Source organism: Vidua chalybeata, chromosome 7 (assembly GCF_026979565.1).
Source record: "Vidua chalybeata isolate OUT-0048 chromosome 7, bVidCha1 merged haplotype, whole genome shotgun sequence".
NCBI classification, from domain to species: Eukaryota; Metazoa; Chordata; class Aves; order Passeriformes; family Viduidae; genus Vidua; species Vidua chalybeata.
Genome location: NC_071536.1, coordinates 57,030 through 73,792, shown reverse-complemented (window position 1 = coordinate 73,792; position 16,763 = coordinate 57,030). Strand labels below are relative to the sequence as shown.

The window sequence follows — 16,763 nt, the reverse complement described above, 5'->3', positions numbered from 1 at the left end:
CATTCTTCTTTAACCTGCCACTGGGGCTGAAAAGCCAAGAAGATACAACCTCACCCCTGAGGGAGAAGGAGGACGAAATGGAGATAAGTCTAAATTTAACTCCTTTGTGTTACAAAAATAAGGTTTGGTCAGTTTTATTCCCAGAGAGGCTCAGTAACACATCCTCAGAGACAGGCAGGGGAGCAGGTGTGGCATCTGCCTCAGTGCTGTGTGCTTCACAGCACAGAAACAAAGGCACATTTCAGGCTGGAAAACTCAGGCCTACAGGAGCTGCAGCGATGAGTCCAAGGGCTCAGGATTTCACCATCCACCACAACCCACCCATGCATGAAAGGAAAGGTAACTCACAGCTCAGAACCCTTCAAATAAGCAATGCCACCTCAGCAATCCATTCCTTCACCATCCCCAAACTTATCAATCCCTGGTTTGAGCTTCACTTACAGCCTGGATCCACCAGAAAACAGACCTTTGCTGCTCCAGGAGGTAATTGCTTATCACACCTGGCTGCCTGGAGCTGAGGGAAACCTGCCCTGGAGTCAGGAAAATGCACTTCAGGTGCCTGATGAGATGGAGACAGCACCTAGGAGCAACCTGGGAAGGAGCAGATTGTTACAGCTCCAAACATCCCTTTCCAGAGACCTTTTCCATAGGGAAAGGATAAAGCTGAGGTCATGACCAAATTCCTGATGGCACACTGTCACCCCATTGACAGGTGAGCCCATGTCAGCGATGAAGTGACAGGATGAGAAAAGAAAAATCCTTGTGTTCTTTAAATACACTGTAATTATTCCCTGCAAACACTAAATCCCAGATATTACCACTTAAAAAATTATAACCAAGTGCTATTACAAAGTAGCCTTAACTATAAAGATCCACTCCTACCAGAATTGGTAAGAAATAATGATTTGGACATGACTGAATAAACACTTTTGAGGCACAAACTGCTGCAACATAACTCCAAGATAAGAGGAAGAGAGGTGTAAGTTAAGTTAGTTCAAACAGCCATTATTTCTTTGACTTATTTAACTGACAAGCTGAACACAAGCAATTCCTTCTCCACTCCACAGCAAAGCTTTGGAAACTCTCTGAACCTGGTAACAGCACTAATCACAGAGTTGCTACAATGGGCTCAAAATGTGCTACAGGGGGAAAGGAATCTGCATTCAAATTAGTTTTGCTCACTGCTATCATCACATGAGAAGGTCTCTCTCCCAGCAGCTCCTTAACAATGGCATCAGTTTCACAACCAGGACAGAAGAAAACTACTTAATTTATACGGAATGCCCTGGCACCCCCCAGGAATTAGAGCAAATATCCAAGGCTTTAAAAGAAATTAAACATAGAGCTAACTTTGTATTCCCAGTTTTACCCTCAAGCTAAACAAGTGTGAAACATCCTAATGAAGCTCATTTCAGCACTCATTACTCCTTCAGCCACTAGAAGCAAAGTGAATTACAACAGGAAACCCTAACTGACCTTTTTAGGACACTTAAAAAATCGTTTCTAAGCTGTGTATGTGTGCTCTGAACAACCCAAAAGTTATTAAACTGTAAGGCCATAAAAATTCAGCTCCCAAATCCCTAAGCAAACAGATTGGAGTGGGCTAATGAACACTGCTGTCTGTCAAGAGGATACACCTGTGTAAATACACACCTTACAAGCCAAAGCTCTCCTGCCAATCCTTATTTCCAAATTTCTTCTGTGTCATCCCAGAGGGAAACTGAATCTGAACAGAAAAGGGGGAAAAAACAACCAAATTCTTTCAAGTATCAGTATCTACCAGCAATACCCATTGACACTGACAATGACAACATCATGGGCTGGATAATCTTACAGGGTCTTTTCCAACCTTAAGCATTCTGTGGCATTATACTTTAACTTCCAAATAATAATTCTTCCCCTAGTCCAGATTTGTCCAAGCAAATCAAAGACTGCACTGGTGCATCTGATGACCCTATTTAGAGCAATGACAAGACTGCTGAGCTCAGGAGAGTCCCTCCTTGAACACTAAGAGCTTCAGACTGACTTTAAACCCTGATTTAAAGGATTAAAATCAAATCTCTAATAATGGGGTTTCCTACAAAAAAATCTAGGGAGCAAACAACCTGCTTTATTCTGACCACTTGGAGATGTGTCCAGAGAGAAGGAAACGGGAAAAAAATCAGGCATTTAACCCCCATCCCAACTTTCCTTGAATTCACCAAGAACCCATCTTGAAACACCACAGCTCTCAACTCCTATCCTTGCTTCTATATCACTATCCAGAAAAATATATTATTTATATAATTTATTACAATTAAAATACATTAATATTTATTAAAATATATCAATAAACAATATTAAAATATATCATGAAATATTAATTTATTAATATTAATATATTAATAAATTAGAATATTATTTATATATTAATATATAAATTAAATATAATTTATTTAATATATTAATAAAACATATATCGTTATATTAAATATTAATATTGTCGATACTATTAATAAATGGAAATAATAATAATATTAATAATCTATTTTAATATCATTAATATGTTAATATTATTAATATATATTTTATATATTATTTTATTTTGATATGTTAAAAGATATTAATATTATTAATATATTCATATATTATTATAATAATAATATATTCATTAATAAAATATAATAATATTAACAATATCTTCATATTATTCTCTATATTCACATCACAACCTCAGCTTTTTTGTTCATTTCAGCCTGATTTTTTGTGTATTTTTGTATTTATTATCTGCTGTCACACTGAAGCCACCAGCCAATTTATAGGGGTATAAACCCACACCATCCCACAGGTCTACTGGTTATTAATGATAACCTTTATTATCAAGTGCAGGAGCACCCAAAAATCCATCCACAACAGCAGAGGACCCAGAATGTGGCACACAACCCTGTTCTTATAAAGGCAACCCAAAGGCCTAGAGACAAACAGCAGTGCACCTGTGGGGGCAAATGGAGTCTTAATTTTAGGACCAGGGAAGTCCTTATCAATCTTTTCTGCTTCACACAGTCATATAACCAGAACATTGAAGGACACCTCAGGCAAAAATGTAATTTTAGTCTGATTAGGGCAGTGAAATATTAAAATACACGCTCTGAGTATGCTAATAAGCTTAATGAGGTACAGGCTACCACACATATGTATACATTACTCAACTCTCTGCCAAGATCACACTGCACATAACATAGGAGGAGAGGGGGTTTGGGCTGTGTATAAGTAGGGTAAAAATTTCATCTCATCAGGATGAAGACCCAAAAAGCCCTTGGAGACAGCCCATGGGTAATTCTCCTCTCCTTCCTCCCAAGTGGGGATGTCCTAGGGTGGCTGTATGATGCCTTTATCCCCAATCGTCTGCCCTGTTTATGTTGAAGTCTTGTTCCAAGAGTGAAAGGAGGAGGGAAGAAGCTCAGGGTTTGTTTTCAAAAAACTCACTCCCTCCTCCACATTCCGGCTCCGGGACGGTGTTGTCTGCAGACGGACGGACAGCGAAACAGAGCTCTCCTTTGCTTTTTCTAGTTAGTTTTAGCTAGCTGAGGCAGAGAAGTTCCCTGGACTGTGGTTTTTTTTCCCTTTCTCTGGACCTGCTCTGGACTGAACACCAGAAGAGCATCAGCAGCTCACATCTGTGGCCCAGCGGGCCGGGCCTGGGCCGCGGCATTGCCAGCGCCGGAAGGACTGGTCAGAGACTGAGTGAGCTGAGCTGCAGCCCGGGGGGGATTTGCTCTGAATTTGTCTCTCTTGGAGTGGCAAGAAGTCTTATTGTTTAATATTGTCTAAGTTCTCTTGTGTAATAAACAGGTTTTTTCCACTTTTTTCCTCCAGAGGTATTTTCTCCCGAACCGGCTGGGGGGAGGGGCCAATTGACTCTGCTTTCCTAAAGGAACCCTTTTGTGGGGGGGAGGGGAATTCTTTCCCCAGACTTGCCCTGAACCAGGACAAATACATTATTTTGGCGCCCAACTACCGGGGCTCGAGAAAGTGGAAAAAACCTTTATTCCTCTACTGATTGCATGCTGGTTGTGTTTGTTTTGTAGTGGGTTAAAGCACCCGGTAGCCATGTTGCTTACATCCATAATGTCTCTTGGGGTGGAGGCCTTCATGTGGTTCTGGTCACTAGGCCTTTTTGAGGTTTTAGTACTTTTCTGGTCACTAGGATTGTCCCTTACACGCGGTTTTTACAGTAGAAGAGCACAGATTAAAATAGCTATTGTGCTGGCCTTGGCAATAGTGATTTATAAGGCGCTTGTAAAGATACTGGATTCTGTTCGAAATATGTATGCTTTATGGTTTTTTCACCCTACCCTGCATCCTAGTTCCAGTAGGATGTTCTGGGAGTTTATTAGTAATTGCACCTGGTTTGTTAGAGGAGGAGCAGAGGATGAGGTTTTCCAACCCCTCCTTTCCTTCTTCTCTTTTGAATCTGTTATGTCATTTTTTGAGAATGTTCAGTCTCCCCTGAATGTTAAAGAGACCCTCTTTCTGGTATTTATTCTGGGAAACTCCCTGGGAAACTTCCTTTATACAGCCTGCAGTTTCTCTAGAGTGAAGGCTGAAAAATCCAGAGGGACTGATGAAACCCCTCATCCAGATGTGGAAAATCCTAAGTGGTGTGGAGAATGGGAGAAAATAGGCCAGACCCTGAAGGAATTTTCTGACCCTGTAGAGTGGGATTTTCCAAGTGAACAAATTCAGAACCCAGATGAGGTAGGGAAATACCTGAAAGAGAAGTGCCATGATGACTCTAAGGAGAAAAGGATCATTGCAATAAGCTGGGCTCTGGCTTATGCTTATCGCACACTGCTAGATACTGTAGGCCAGCAGACAGAGGCAGGGGGGCAGGGAGATAAACCAGCAGCAATCCCAGTCACTCAGTCCGCAGCCAACCCCCCAGTTACTCAGGCTGTAGCTAAACCACTGGCAGTTGCTGCGGGAAAGAAGAGAAGCAAAACTGACCGGCCAGGGACTGATGATGATGATCCAGGAGAAGGACCCTCAAAGCTAATTACTGACACAAAAGCCGAAGTTAAGGCAACTGATGCAGGATCAGAAGCCACTACTGAGTCCTATTCCCTGAAGGACCTTCGTGGCCTAAGGAAGGATTACACTCGACGACCTGATGAGTCTATAATTAGTTGGTTGGTCCGTCTTTGGGATGCTGCAGGGGAGGCTACAATTCTGGATGGTAGCGAAGCGAGACATTTGGGATCCCTGTCACATGATCCTGCCATTGATCAAGGAATGATGAGGGGGGCTAATCCTCGCAGCCTCTGGGCACGGGTTCTGGACAGTGTAGCACAAAGATACTTGTGTGCAGATGATCTTTATATGCAGCAAACCCAGTGGAAGACTATAGAGCAAGGAATTCAACGCTTGAGGGAAATGGCAGTGGCAGAGATTGTCTTCTCGGACGATCTAGATACTGTAAATCCAGACTTGGTACCATGTACATCTGTGATGTGGCGAAAACTTGTAAGACTTGGGCCAGATGAATATGCTTCTGCTGTAGCAATAATGAAGCAAGATGACGGTGAGGAGACTGTGCTTGATATGACAAAGAAGCTCCGAGCATATGCAGATGCTGTACATGGCCCAACACACATGAGAATTGCAGCAGTAGAAACACAAGTGCAGAAACTAGAAAAAAAGATAGAGAACAAGATAGAGGAGAATCTTAAGAGATTCAGGGAGGAGATTAAAGAGGACCTTCTTAAAATTTCTGCAGTACAGATCAGAGGTCCTGGTACCCAACGCAGACGTCCCTCAGATAGGGAGAGAAGGTACACCTCACGAGCTGAGCTGTGGTTCTTCCTGCGCGATTGTGGAGAAAATATGAGGAAATGGGATGCGAAACCTACTGCTGATCTGGCACAGCGGGTGCGTGAATTGAAGGGAAGCAAGACTCCGAGAGGAATTTTCACCAAAAGGGAAGCAGCTCCAGTGACCCATAACCAAACTGCCATATATGATGATGATGACGATATTTTCGATCCCCTTGAAGGAACCTCCAAGACATATGCCCCAGGAAAGAAGGATAACCAGGCTTAGAGGGGCCCTGCCTCTAGCCAGGTAGAGGCTAGGGAAAACCGTATTTTCTGGACGGTGTGGATTCGTTGGCCTGGCACATCAGAACCACAAGAATATAAAGCTTTGGTCGACACTGGTGCGCAGTGCACATTAATCCCATCAAACTATGTGGGGACAGAACCTGTTTCTATTGCTGGTGTGACAGGGGGATCACAGGACTTTACGTCAGTGGAAGCTGAGATCAGCCTGACTGGAAATGAGTGGAAGAAACAGTCTATTGTAACTGGCCCAGAGGCCCCATGTATTTTAGGCATAGACTTCCTCCGAAGTGGGTATTTCAAAGACCCAAAGGGACTCAGGTGGGCATTTGGAATAGCAGCTGTAGAGACAGGGGGCATCAAGCAATTGAACAGCTTACCTGGACTATCGGAAAACCCATCTGCAGTAGGACTTTTGAAGGTAGAAGAGCAACGAGTGCCAATTGCGACCTCGACAGTGCATCGCCGGCAGTACCGAACGAATCGAGATGCCGTGATCCCCATCCACAAAATGATCCGTGAGCTGGAGAGCCAAGGGGTGGTTAGCAAAACCCATTCACCCTTCAACAGTCCCATCTGGCCTGTGCGTAAATCCGAAGGAGAATGGAGATTGACAGTGGACTACCGTGCCCTAAATGAGGTGACTCCACCGCTGAGCGCTGCTGTGCCGGACATGCTGGAACTCCAGTACGAGCTGGAGTCCAAGGCAGCAAAGTGGTATGCCACTATTGATATTGCCAATGCGTTTTTCTCCATTCCTCTGGCAGCAGAATGCAGGCCTCAGTTTGCTTTCACCTGGAGGGGCGTGCAGTACACCTGGAACCGACTGCCCCAGGGGTGGAAACACAGCCCCACCATCTGCCATGGACTGATCCAGGCTGCACTGGAAAAGGGTGAGGCTCCAGAACACCTGCAGTACATTGATGACATCATTGTGTGGGGGAAAACAGCAGCAGAGGTATTTGAGAAAGGAGAGAAAATCATCCAGATTCTCCTGAAAGCTGGTTTTGCCATCAAGAAGAGCAAGGTCAAGGGACCTGCTCGAGAGATCCAGTTCCTGGGAGTGAAGTGGCAAGATGGACGGCGTCAGATTCCTACAGATATCATTAACAAGATCACAGCGATGTCTCCACCAACCAGCAAGAAGGAAACACAAGCTTTCTTAGGCGCCATAGGTTTTTGGAGAATGCACATTCCTGAGTATAGCCAGATCGTGAGCCCTCTCTACCTGGTCACTCGCAAGAAGAATGATTTCCACTGGGGCCCTGAGCAGCAACAAGCCTTCACCCAGATCAAGCAGGAGATTGCCCATGCAGTAGCCCTTGGCCCAGTCAGGACAGGACCAGATGTGAAGAATGTGCTTTACTCTGCAGCCGGGAACCATGGTTTGTCCTGGAGCCTTTGGCAGAAAGTGCCTGGTGAGACTCGAGGCCGACCACTGGGATTTTGGAGTCGAAGCTATAGGGGGTCTGAAGCCAACTATACTCCAACAGAGAAGGAAATTTTAGCAGCCTATGAAGGAGTTCAGGCCGCCTCGGAGGTGATCGGTACAGAAGCGCAACTCCTCCTGGCACCCCGACTGCCAGTGCTGGGGTGGATGTTCAAAGCAAAGATTCCCTCCACCCACCATGCCACCAGTGCCACATGGAGCAAGTGGATTGCCCTTATTACGCAGCGCGCCCGGATTGGAAAATTGAATCGCCCTGGGATTTTGGAGATAATTACAAACTGGCCTGAAGGTGAAAACTTTAGTCTTGCAGATGAAGAGGAGGAAGTGGCACATGCTGAAGAAGCGCCACCATATAACCAACTGCCAGCAGAAGAAACACACTATGCTCTTTTCACTGATGGCTCTTGCCGCATTGTAGGAATGAAACGGAAGTGGAAAGCAGCCGTATGGAGTCCCACACGACGAGTTGCGGAAGCTACTGAAGGGGAAGGTGGATCGAGTCAATTTGCTGAACTCAAAGCGGTTCAACTGGCCCTGGACATTGCTGAAAGGGAGAAGTGGCCAAAACTCTACCTCTACACTGATTCATGGATGGTAGCCAATGCTCTGTGGGGGTGGCTGGAGAGGTGGAAGAAAGCTAATTGGCAGCGTAGAGGAAAACCAATTTGGGCTGCTGATGAGTGGAAAAACATTGCCACCAGGGTAGAGAAGCTACCGGTGAAAGTTCGTCATGTAGATGCCCATGTCCCCAAGAGCAGAGCCAATGAGGAACACCAAAACAACCAGCAAGTAGATCGGGCTGCAAAGATAGGGGTATCAAAGATAGACTTGGATTGGCAACACAAAGGGGAATTGTTCTTGGCACGATGGGCCCATGATGCCTCAGGCCATCAGGGTAGAGATGCCACTTTTAAGTGGGCACGAGATCGAGGGGTGGATCTAACCATGGACAGTATATCTCAGGTAATCCACGACTGTGAGACATGTGCTACCATCAAACAGGCCAAGCGGGTAAAGCCCCTGTGGTACGGTGGGCGGTGGTCCAAGTACAGATATGGGGAGGCCTGGCAGATTGACTACATCACACTGCCCCAGACACGCCACGGCAAGCGTTATGTGCTCACAATGGTAGAAGCCACCACAGGATGGTTGGAAACCTATCCTGTGCCTCATGCTACGGCCCGTAACACCATCCTAGGCCTTGAAAAGCAAATTCTTTGGAGGCATGGTACCCCTGAGAGGATTGAGTCCGACAATGGAACTCATTTCAAGAACAGCCTTATCAACACTTGGGCTAGGGAACATGGCATTGAGTGGGTGTACCATATTCCCTACCATGCACCAGCTGCAGGAAAAGTAGAGAGGTACAATGGATTGTTGAAAACCACACTGAAAGCATTGGGTGGGGGATCTCTCAAGAATTGGGAACAGAATCTGGCAAAAGCCACCTGGTTAGTTAACACCCGAGGCTCTACCAGTCGATGGGGCCCTGCCCAGTCTCAGCTTTTGAATATAGTAGATGGAGACAAAGTCCCAGTAGTGCATGTTAGAGGCTTGTTAGGAAAGACAGTGTGGATCAATTCTGCTTCAAGTACGGACAAACCCATTCGTGGGATTGTCTTTGCTCAGGGACCAGGTTGTACATGGTGGGTAATGCAGAGAGATGGAAGAACACGATGTGTACCTCAGGGAGATCTGATTGTTGGGTGAGAACTATGTATAAATATCACTGTTTGCTGAATACTGCTGCCATTGTCTGTGTATAGTTGTATATTAGATGTATAATGTATCTATTTATAGGGTTTGACTATATATATTAGTTTTAGTAGTAAGCTGACGATATGGGATAAGGGGTGGAATGTCCTAGGGTGGCTGTATGATGCCTTTATCCCCAATCGTCTGCCCTGTTTATGTTGAAGTCTTGTTCCAAGAGTGAAAGGAGGAGGGAAGAAGCTCAGGGTTTGTTTTCAAAAAACTCACTCCCTCCTCCACATTCCGGCTCCGGGACGGTGTTGTCTGCAGACGGACGGACAGCGAAACAGAGCTCTCCTTTGCTTTTTCTAGTTAGTTTTAGCTAGCTGAGGCAGAGAAGTTCCCTGGACTGTGGTTTTTTTTCCCTTTCTCTGGACCTGCTCTGGACTGAACACCAGAAGAGCATCAGCAGCTCACATCTGTGGCCCAGCGGGCCGGGCCTGGGCCGCGGCATTGCCAGCGCCGGAAGGACTGGTCAGAGACTGAGTGAGCTGAGCTGCAGCCCGGGGGGGATTTGCTCTGAATTTGTCTCTCTTGGAGTGGCAAGAAGTCTTATTGTTTAATATTGTCTAAGTTCTCTTGTGTAATAAACAGGTTTTTTCCACTTTTTTCCTCCAGAGGTATTTTCTCCCGAACCGGCTGGGGGGAGGGGCCAATTGACTCTGCTTTCCTAAAGGAACCCTTTTGTGGGGGGGGAGGGGAATTCTTTCCCCAGACTTGCCCTGAACCAGGACACTTGCCAAGCTTCCACGTAGGATTATTATTATTATCCAGTTAACATCATATTACTGTTATTAACAGACATCTATCCCTAGAACCAAAATGGGCCCAAAACCTGTTCAGAGTCTCAAAAACCTTGGTGCTCTTTCCCTCAGGGAATAGCAGCTAGACAGGACAGTTAACAATGGTGAAGCAAAAGGCTTCTCTTACCCTGCTAATAACCCTCCTTGAGGGGGAAAGTTCACTGAACTAAGGGAAATCGATTAAACTTACTCCCAGAAAAGCAAAACTTACCTTCTCCACATCCTCAGCTGCAGTCGCTGTGTACTGCAGAACTTCACTGCTCTCACTGCAAAGAACACAGAAATTGAATTCCCCTGATAAAACTGCTGTACCCATCCTCCCCTGCTGCTCCAAAAGGAACAGAAATGAAGTTAAAAGGCATAAACACCAAACCAGAATCATTGCCATTTTTTAGACTGCTCCTAGAATTCCTGTTGCACCTGTCAGCTGCTTCTTGGCTGGTGGAAAGTTGCTTTTAAAGGGCAAATGGCCTGGATATCTACGTAACTTCAGCTGGAAAATTTTTTTTTAAACCACACATGTGATTTTATTTTCATTTACTTCGTGTGGATACTTGCCCCTATTACAACTGCCCAATCTACTTGAAAATAAGTGAAATTTTCAGTCTAACCCAAAACTGTGGTAGATTTTCCTTTTTTCCAAGTGCATGACTAGCTGTGAGTCATTTCAAGACAAGAATGCATTCATTTGTCACTATTTGCTCAGGCTGAGCTAGCTGAATGAGTACAAGTGTAGGCAGCATGATCTGTAAGTGCAAAAACTTTTTTAAAAGGTAATGTTTCCTGGTTAGAAGATTGCTTTTTTTCATCAGCCAGCAGCCTTCAGAGAAAAGGCACTTGCAGAGCAGAGCCACAACAGGAGCTCCTACACGAACCTTTCAAACCACACATGTTCAGCCACATTCAGCAATAGCTGTTTCCAGCTGGAGAAGCTGGAAGGTCCTGGAATAGCTGCTCAATGTGGACGTTATACCAAACATCACACAACAAAGTTTAGGAGTGTGGAGAAAAATTGGTAGAATCCCAGAATGGTTTGGGTGGGACAGGACCTTAAAGCTCACCCTGTTCCATCTCCTGCCATGGGCAGGGACACCTTCCACTACACCAGGTTGCTCCAGGTGCTGTAGGACCTGGCCTTGGACACTTGCAGGCATGGGGCAGGCGCCTGGAATGAGAGATTCTCCTCAATATCAGCCCAAGGGAGAGGTCAGCCTTCAACAGAGCCTGACACCAGCAACTGCATTAAGGACACCGATCAAATCACTTCATCCCATCTCTTGATTTGACTCTGCAGATTATCAGGGCTTCATTAAGAGAAAGCAGCTGCTCAGTGACTCTGCAGATTATCAGAGCTTTCCTTAAGAAAAAACAGCTGCTCAGTGGAAGCAGTGCTGGATATGAAAGAGAACATTACCAATCTTAAGGCTCTGCTCCAGGAAAAGAGAAAAATCAAACAGAACCCAAACACTGTTCCAAATCACCAGGCAGTACCTGCCACAGCACCCAGCTCACAAATCTCACTACCAATAAAAACATTAAAGACATTCGTAACAAGTCAACTAGAAAGAAAGCATCAGTTTTAAGGCAAAAATCCACTATAAACCACTTCAGGCAGCATCAGGCCGCTCCAGTGAAACAGCACAAGATAACAGGAGTTTTGCCCAGTAACAAACTGCTTTTCAAGGAACAAGCAAACAAACGCCAATGTGGAAAGCAGGCAGGAGTTTGCTCAGCCGTCTATAGCAACTCTTGTTAGCCTGTTTGGACCAGATTTTGGGCATTACCAGGAGTCAGGGAATCAAAATAGGCAGACTAAGAGGTAACAGGTAGCATGAACACAGCCCTCTGCGCCACTGACAGCAAACAAACAGCTCAGGCAGCTGTGGCTTCTGCATTTACCCCAGATCGGAGCCACCCTGAGGTGCACAGAGCTGGATTCACACACTCCCAGCTCCCCCACAGCCAGGGGACAGAGACACAGATCAGTGTGACAGGCTGCTGGGAGCCCATCCGCTGCCAGGATGCCGAGCAGAGGGGGTTTGCCCAACAGGGGCACTGACCTTGCACAGAGGGCAAGGAGGTGAAATCACAGCAGGATTTAGGATTTAGCCTCACTGAGCACCACAAGATGCACCTGGGGCTTGATCTGCTCCAGAGAACAAGCAGCAGCTTTCTCCCCACCAGTGACTGCAGCAGTTTGCTCTCAGGGAGATGACATTCCCAAGGCTTCCCATTCCCTTCCAAGAGCCACGTGCTGGCTGTGGGGACACACGGGGAGGCCGCTGACCACACGTGACACCAACAACCCCTGCCTGCACGAGTGACAAGCTCAATATCGAGTTACCCGCTTCAGGAGCTGGCAGAGCCACCACACTGATCCACCTTGGGAGATGCAGCAAGCCCCAGGGGGACACAGGCAGGCTACAAAACACCTGGGAATCTACTCTGATTTCTATCAGCCTCCTGCACGCACCAGAACTTACACAGTTAATTCATCTGATACCCTTTGAGAGTTTCCCTTCCAGAATTATGAGGGACCGTAATTCTGCTTTTAGATTTTTAGGACAATTTTAATTTTCCTAGAGCTCTTTTATAAGAGCTGGGAGAGCTGGCAAGCTCTGTTTCATCCAAGGTTTACAGGGCACACGTTTTTGCTTCCCAGCTAGAGGAAGCCAGGGGAGCCCAGCAAGAGACAGGACACAGGGAATGGCTTCCAACTGCCAGAGGGCAGGGTTAGAGGGGATATTGGGAAGGAACCAGGGAGGAACCATTGAGGCCCTGGCACAGGGTGCCCAGAGCAGCTGTGGCTGCCCCTGGATCCCTGGAAGTGTCCAGGGAAGAGGCCAGGTCCTAGAGGGCTTGGAGCAACCTGGGATAGTGGAAGGTGTCCCTGCCCATGGCAGGGGGTGGTACTGGATGAGCTTTAAGGTCCCTCCAACCCAAACCATTCTGGGATTCTGGGACAACTGAAAGCACTTCTTGAAGAGAGAAAAGCCCTAAAGCCTTCCAAAAAGGCCTGAGAAAAGCTTGTATTGCATCACTCTCTCCTCAGGTCGTGCAAACACACACAGCCATAGCTGTGGCATTCGGCACACCATTCCTGAGCCCATTTTCATCTTGCAACACTGGCATCAGGCTTCTGGGATGGCAGAAGTAACTACACTCACACAGTTCTTATGCTGTGAGTGCAGCACCCCTTCACGAGGCCACAATACTGTACCCTGCAGCACAAAGAGGATTTTTTCACATGATTTGTTGATATTGGCAGAGATTTTAAGGTTTGCACACATTTTTGCTCAAAGATCTAAGAGGTAAAACATTTTGCTTTGCTAACCTGATCTCTGGTAGGAAGGTCTTCTTGTAAGCATCCTCAATGCTCTGGAGATAGGAAGGAGACACCTTTTTCTCATATGGCTACAAACAAATAAACAGAAAAAGCTGTGGAATTAGCTTACTTTCTTTTCCCACCAGCACAGACTCCAAGGTCTGCTCCACCACCTGCCAAGGGCTCACTCTGGGATAAACAGTCAAACATCCAAGTGAACCACATGCACACGAGTGAAAGTTTCAAAGAATTAAGAGTTTTATTTGGAGTGTTTGGAATTCCTTACATGCCGTAAAATATCTAGAGCAGCCCCCAGCTACCCAAGGACCGACTGATCCTTGCTAACTACACGTTCCAGGGAGCTGTAATAGCCAGCCAGAAAACAGGAGAAGACTGTCTGAGTCCACCTTTTCTATAGGGAGGCCAAATTTGCACCTATTTCCACAGTTTCAGACAAGTGCATGGGCAAACACCCACTCCAAACTCCTGAGAAATTTCATGGATCTCATCCCTGCTGTTAACCAGTTTGCTTTCCACACAGTGTACTTTCAATGCCACATTTACAAAACACCAGGAATTTCTCTCATCTACCATGTGTTCCCCAAATAAATCCTACAGAGCTCAGCACTGCCACAGCCCAGCACCCAAAAAGTCACAAGCTACATCAGCAGTTTCTTTCCAAAGGTTTCAAAAATGCCACTGATTTTCATGCTCAGAAGGGCCAAGAACTCACAGGTTCCCCCAGTACATGAAGAACTTCTTAATTGAGAACTTTTTTCTAATAAATCAAAGCCTTCTTTTAATCTATCAGGTCTCCCAGAGTTAAACTGCATTTCCCATAGCCTTTCAACAAGGCAAGACAAACATCCTTGAATCCTCGTAACACATCTGCAAACAGTTACAAGTACACATCTAAGTATCAAAGAAAGAGGGGAAATAAACCCCAAATTACAAACCTTACTTACATTAGTCATTCCCCAAAAGCACCCTACAGCTTTCCTGAGCCAAGACTAGCTCAGTAATGCAGTCATCCAGCAGTGATTTGCTGGAATCCAGGGAGTTAAGTGAACCTGCTGATCCCAGGTGACTCACACATGAACCCCAGCACAGGGCTGAGGCAGCAGTCAACTGGGAAGCAGGAGCCAGGGACCCCAGCTGGCCTCCTGGCACTCAGGAATAAGAAATAGATCATCTCTAAGTGCATTGCAAGCAGCACATCACCTGCCCACAGCTCCTGAAGTGGCAGCTACAAAAATGCACCTGCTCTTAAAACAATTTCTCATTCCACAAATGACAGCATATTGATGCAGTCACACAAAAAGTTGATTTTTGCCTTTTTTTTTTTTTGCCTTTTTAAAGCAAGCATACAAGAATACCCACACAGTCACCACCACCACACAGATCTCACACCTCAAAGGACAAGCAGCTCCTCAGAAGCAGCATTCAGCAGCAAACCCCACAGGACTCCATACAAGGTGTGATTACAACAGACATTAGCAGGCAGCAATTGTGAGAGACAAGTAATAATAAAGATGAGAGAACTAGGCAATAATTAGAGATCAAATTACCTTGCCTTTCTCTTTAATCCTCTTCTGCACTTCTGGGACAGGCACATCTACATAAATGACCAAGTGAGGTGGCAGCAACTCAGAAATGCTGATCTCCTTGACCTCTTTGTAGTGATCAAGGCCTGTGTAAAACACAAACAAATCGCATTCCCCACCTCTGTATTTGGAGTCTCTTCTTCTGGGCTCACAGAGCAAGTTCAGGGTATGCCTTTCCTCTAACAGAATTCAGGAAGTTTACAGAAAATCTTTCTCCAGAAAACTTCCATGCACTGAGATCTAAGAATCTAAACCCAGTTGTAGTAAAGAGGGACTTTATTCCTGGCTCAGGTTTACAGGAATCTCAGCTTTTCCTCCACCATTTAGAGACAATAAGCAGCAGTAGCTGTAATCAAGATTTTTGTTCCCTAAGGATTCCAGTACAATCCAAACTGGGATTTTGTATTAAACTGTGGATTGCTGGGCTTTGCTGCCTCAGCAATGCAGACACAGGTCATCATTATCAGCTCTCAAAGCCATCCAGTAACTTACAGCAGGTGGCAAAAAACAAATATATACACCTCTTAAATCCAACAGCAAAACCAGGAGGCAGTCAAGAAAACAGTTATGTCCACCTCAGGAGCAGCCAAAAGAACAGATTTGCTAAGAACATGCAGCAACAGCTCAGGAGCTCAGCACCCATAACCCCAAACCAAATCACTCAGGTTGGCAGGAACATCCCCAAATCACCCGGTTCAAGCACTCTGCTGAGAACTCCACCCACAGCGTTCCAAGTATCTCCAGGGGGGAGATCCCAGGTGATTTGCTCCAGGGTTTGACTCTCTTCACAGCGAAAAAGGGTTTTTCCTTACAAATGAAACGCTTTGCATTTCAATTCCTGCCCTTTATCTTTTGTCTCAGACTAGCTCCACCCAGCAACATACAACACATGAACACCGAACCTTTAAAGGAATCCCTCCTTCCAAGCAGGAATGTTTTGTTTCTTTTTAAAGTAAAGTTAACTACCAGACTCCTGAGAGATTATGGCCAATCAGCTTCCTTTTGCTGGCAGGAACTCACATCTCTTGTGGACATATCCCTGCTTTAACATGGTATCCAGGAACACGAAGTCACTGTAGGGAGAGCGCTCCAGCACCACGCCTTGACCTGCAAGGGAGAGCAGGCTCCAGGTTGGAACAAAAGGAGCTGCAAGGTCCCTTCCAGCCCAAACCATTCCATGATTCCCCAACCTGTGCTGAGCAGGTGCTCCAAGGCGTCGGCGTACTGCAGGACTCGGCTCCCGAAGATCCAGGACTGCAGGCGGTACGAGTGCCCGTCGGGAGACTCGGGGTCCGCGTAGAACTTCTCCAGGCTACAGAAGGCTGGGTGAAAGGACAATAATCTGCCTGGGAGGCTCTGCTTAGTTGCTTCAAGTTGTCCCTTCCTTCCCAGACCAGATACACAACAACAACAAAACAAGTGTCCCGCCTTTTGCACTAGTGGATCCTTTGTGAATTTCCAAAGACAGTCTGGGTGCCTTTTCAGCTGCAACCCTTCTGTCTAGACAGAAATCCTGTCCGTGACGCCAATTTTAATGTCACGATCCGCTTCTTGCGGGGTGTCGTGATGGCTCTTTTCACCGATCCCAAAAGTGCAAAAAGGCAAACAACAAGGGACTATCAGTTAATCATAACAAATGCACCTTTATTAGGGGCCAAAACAGTAAATGCAATAGTGGGGATCGGAAAGGAGATAAAAGGAGAGAGAGAGAGAGAAGAGGGGTATGGGAATAGC

General features: G+C 45.9%; 1 protein-coding gene across 1 annotated transcript in view; it reads right to left on the bottom strand.

Moving 5' to 3' along the window:
* The window catches only part of LOC128790625 (NADH dehydrogenase [ubiquinone] 1 alpha subcomplex subunit 10, mitochondrial-like), a gene marked incomplete at its 5' end in the record, with an annotated part of 32,225 nt that extends 15,874 nt beyond the window's left edge, over positions 1-16,351 (bottom strand). The window contains 6 exons of the mRNA XM_053947546.1: positions 442-591; positions 10,312-10,366; positions 13,435-13,514; positions 14,994-15,115; positions 16,050-16,136; positions 16,220-16,351. Of these exons, the coding sequence (XP_053803521.1) occupies positions 442-591; positions 10,312-10,366; positions 13,435-13,514; positions 14,994-15,115; positions 16,050-16,136; positions 16,220-16,351 (626 nt within the window). The remainder of the gene's footprint in view (positions 1-441; positions 592-10,311; positions 10,367-13,434; positions 13,515-14,993; positions 15,116-16,049; positions 16,137-16,219) is intronic.
* Positions 16,352-16,763: the final 412 nt, after the last annotated feature.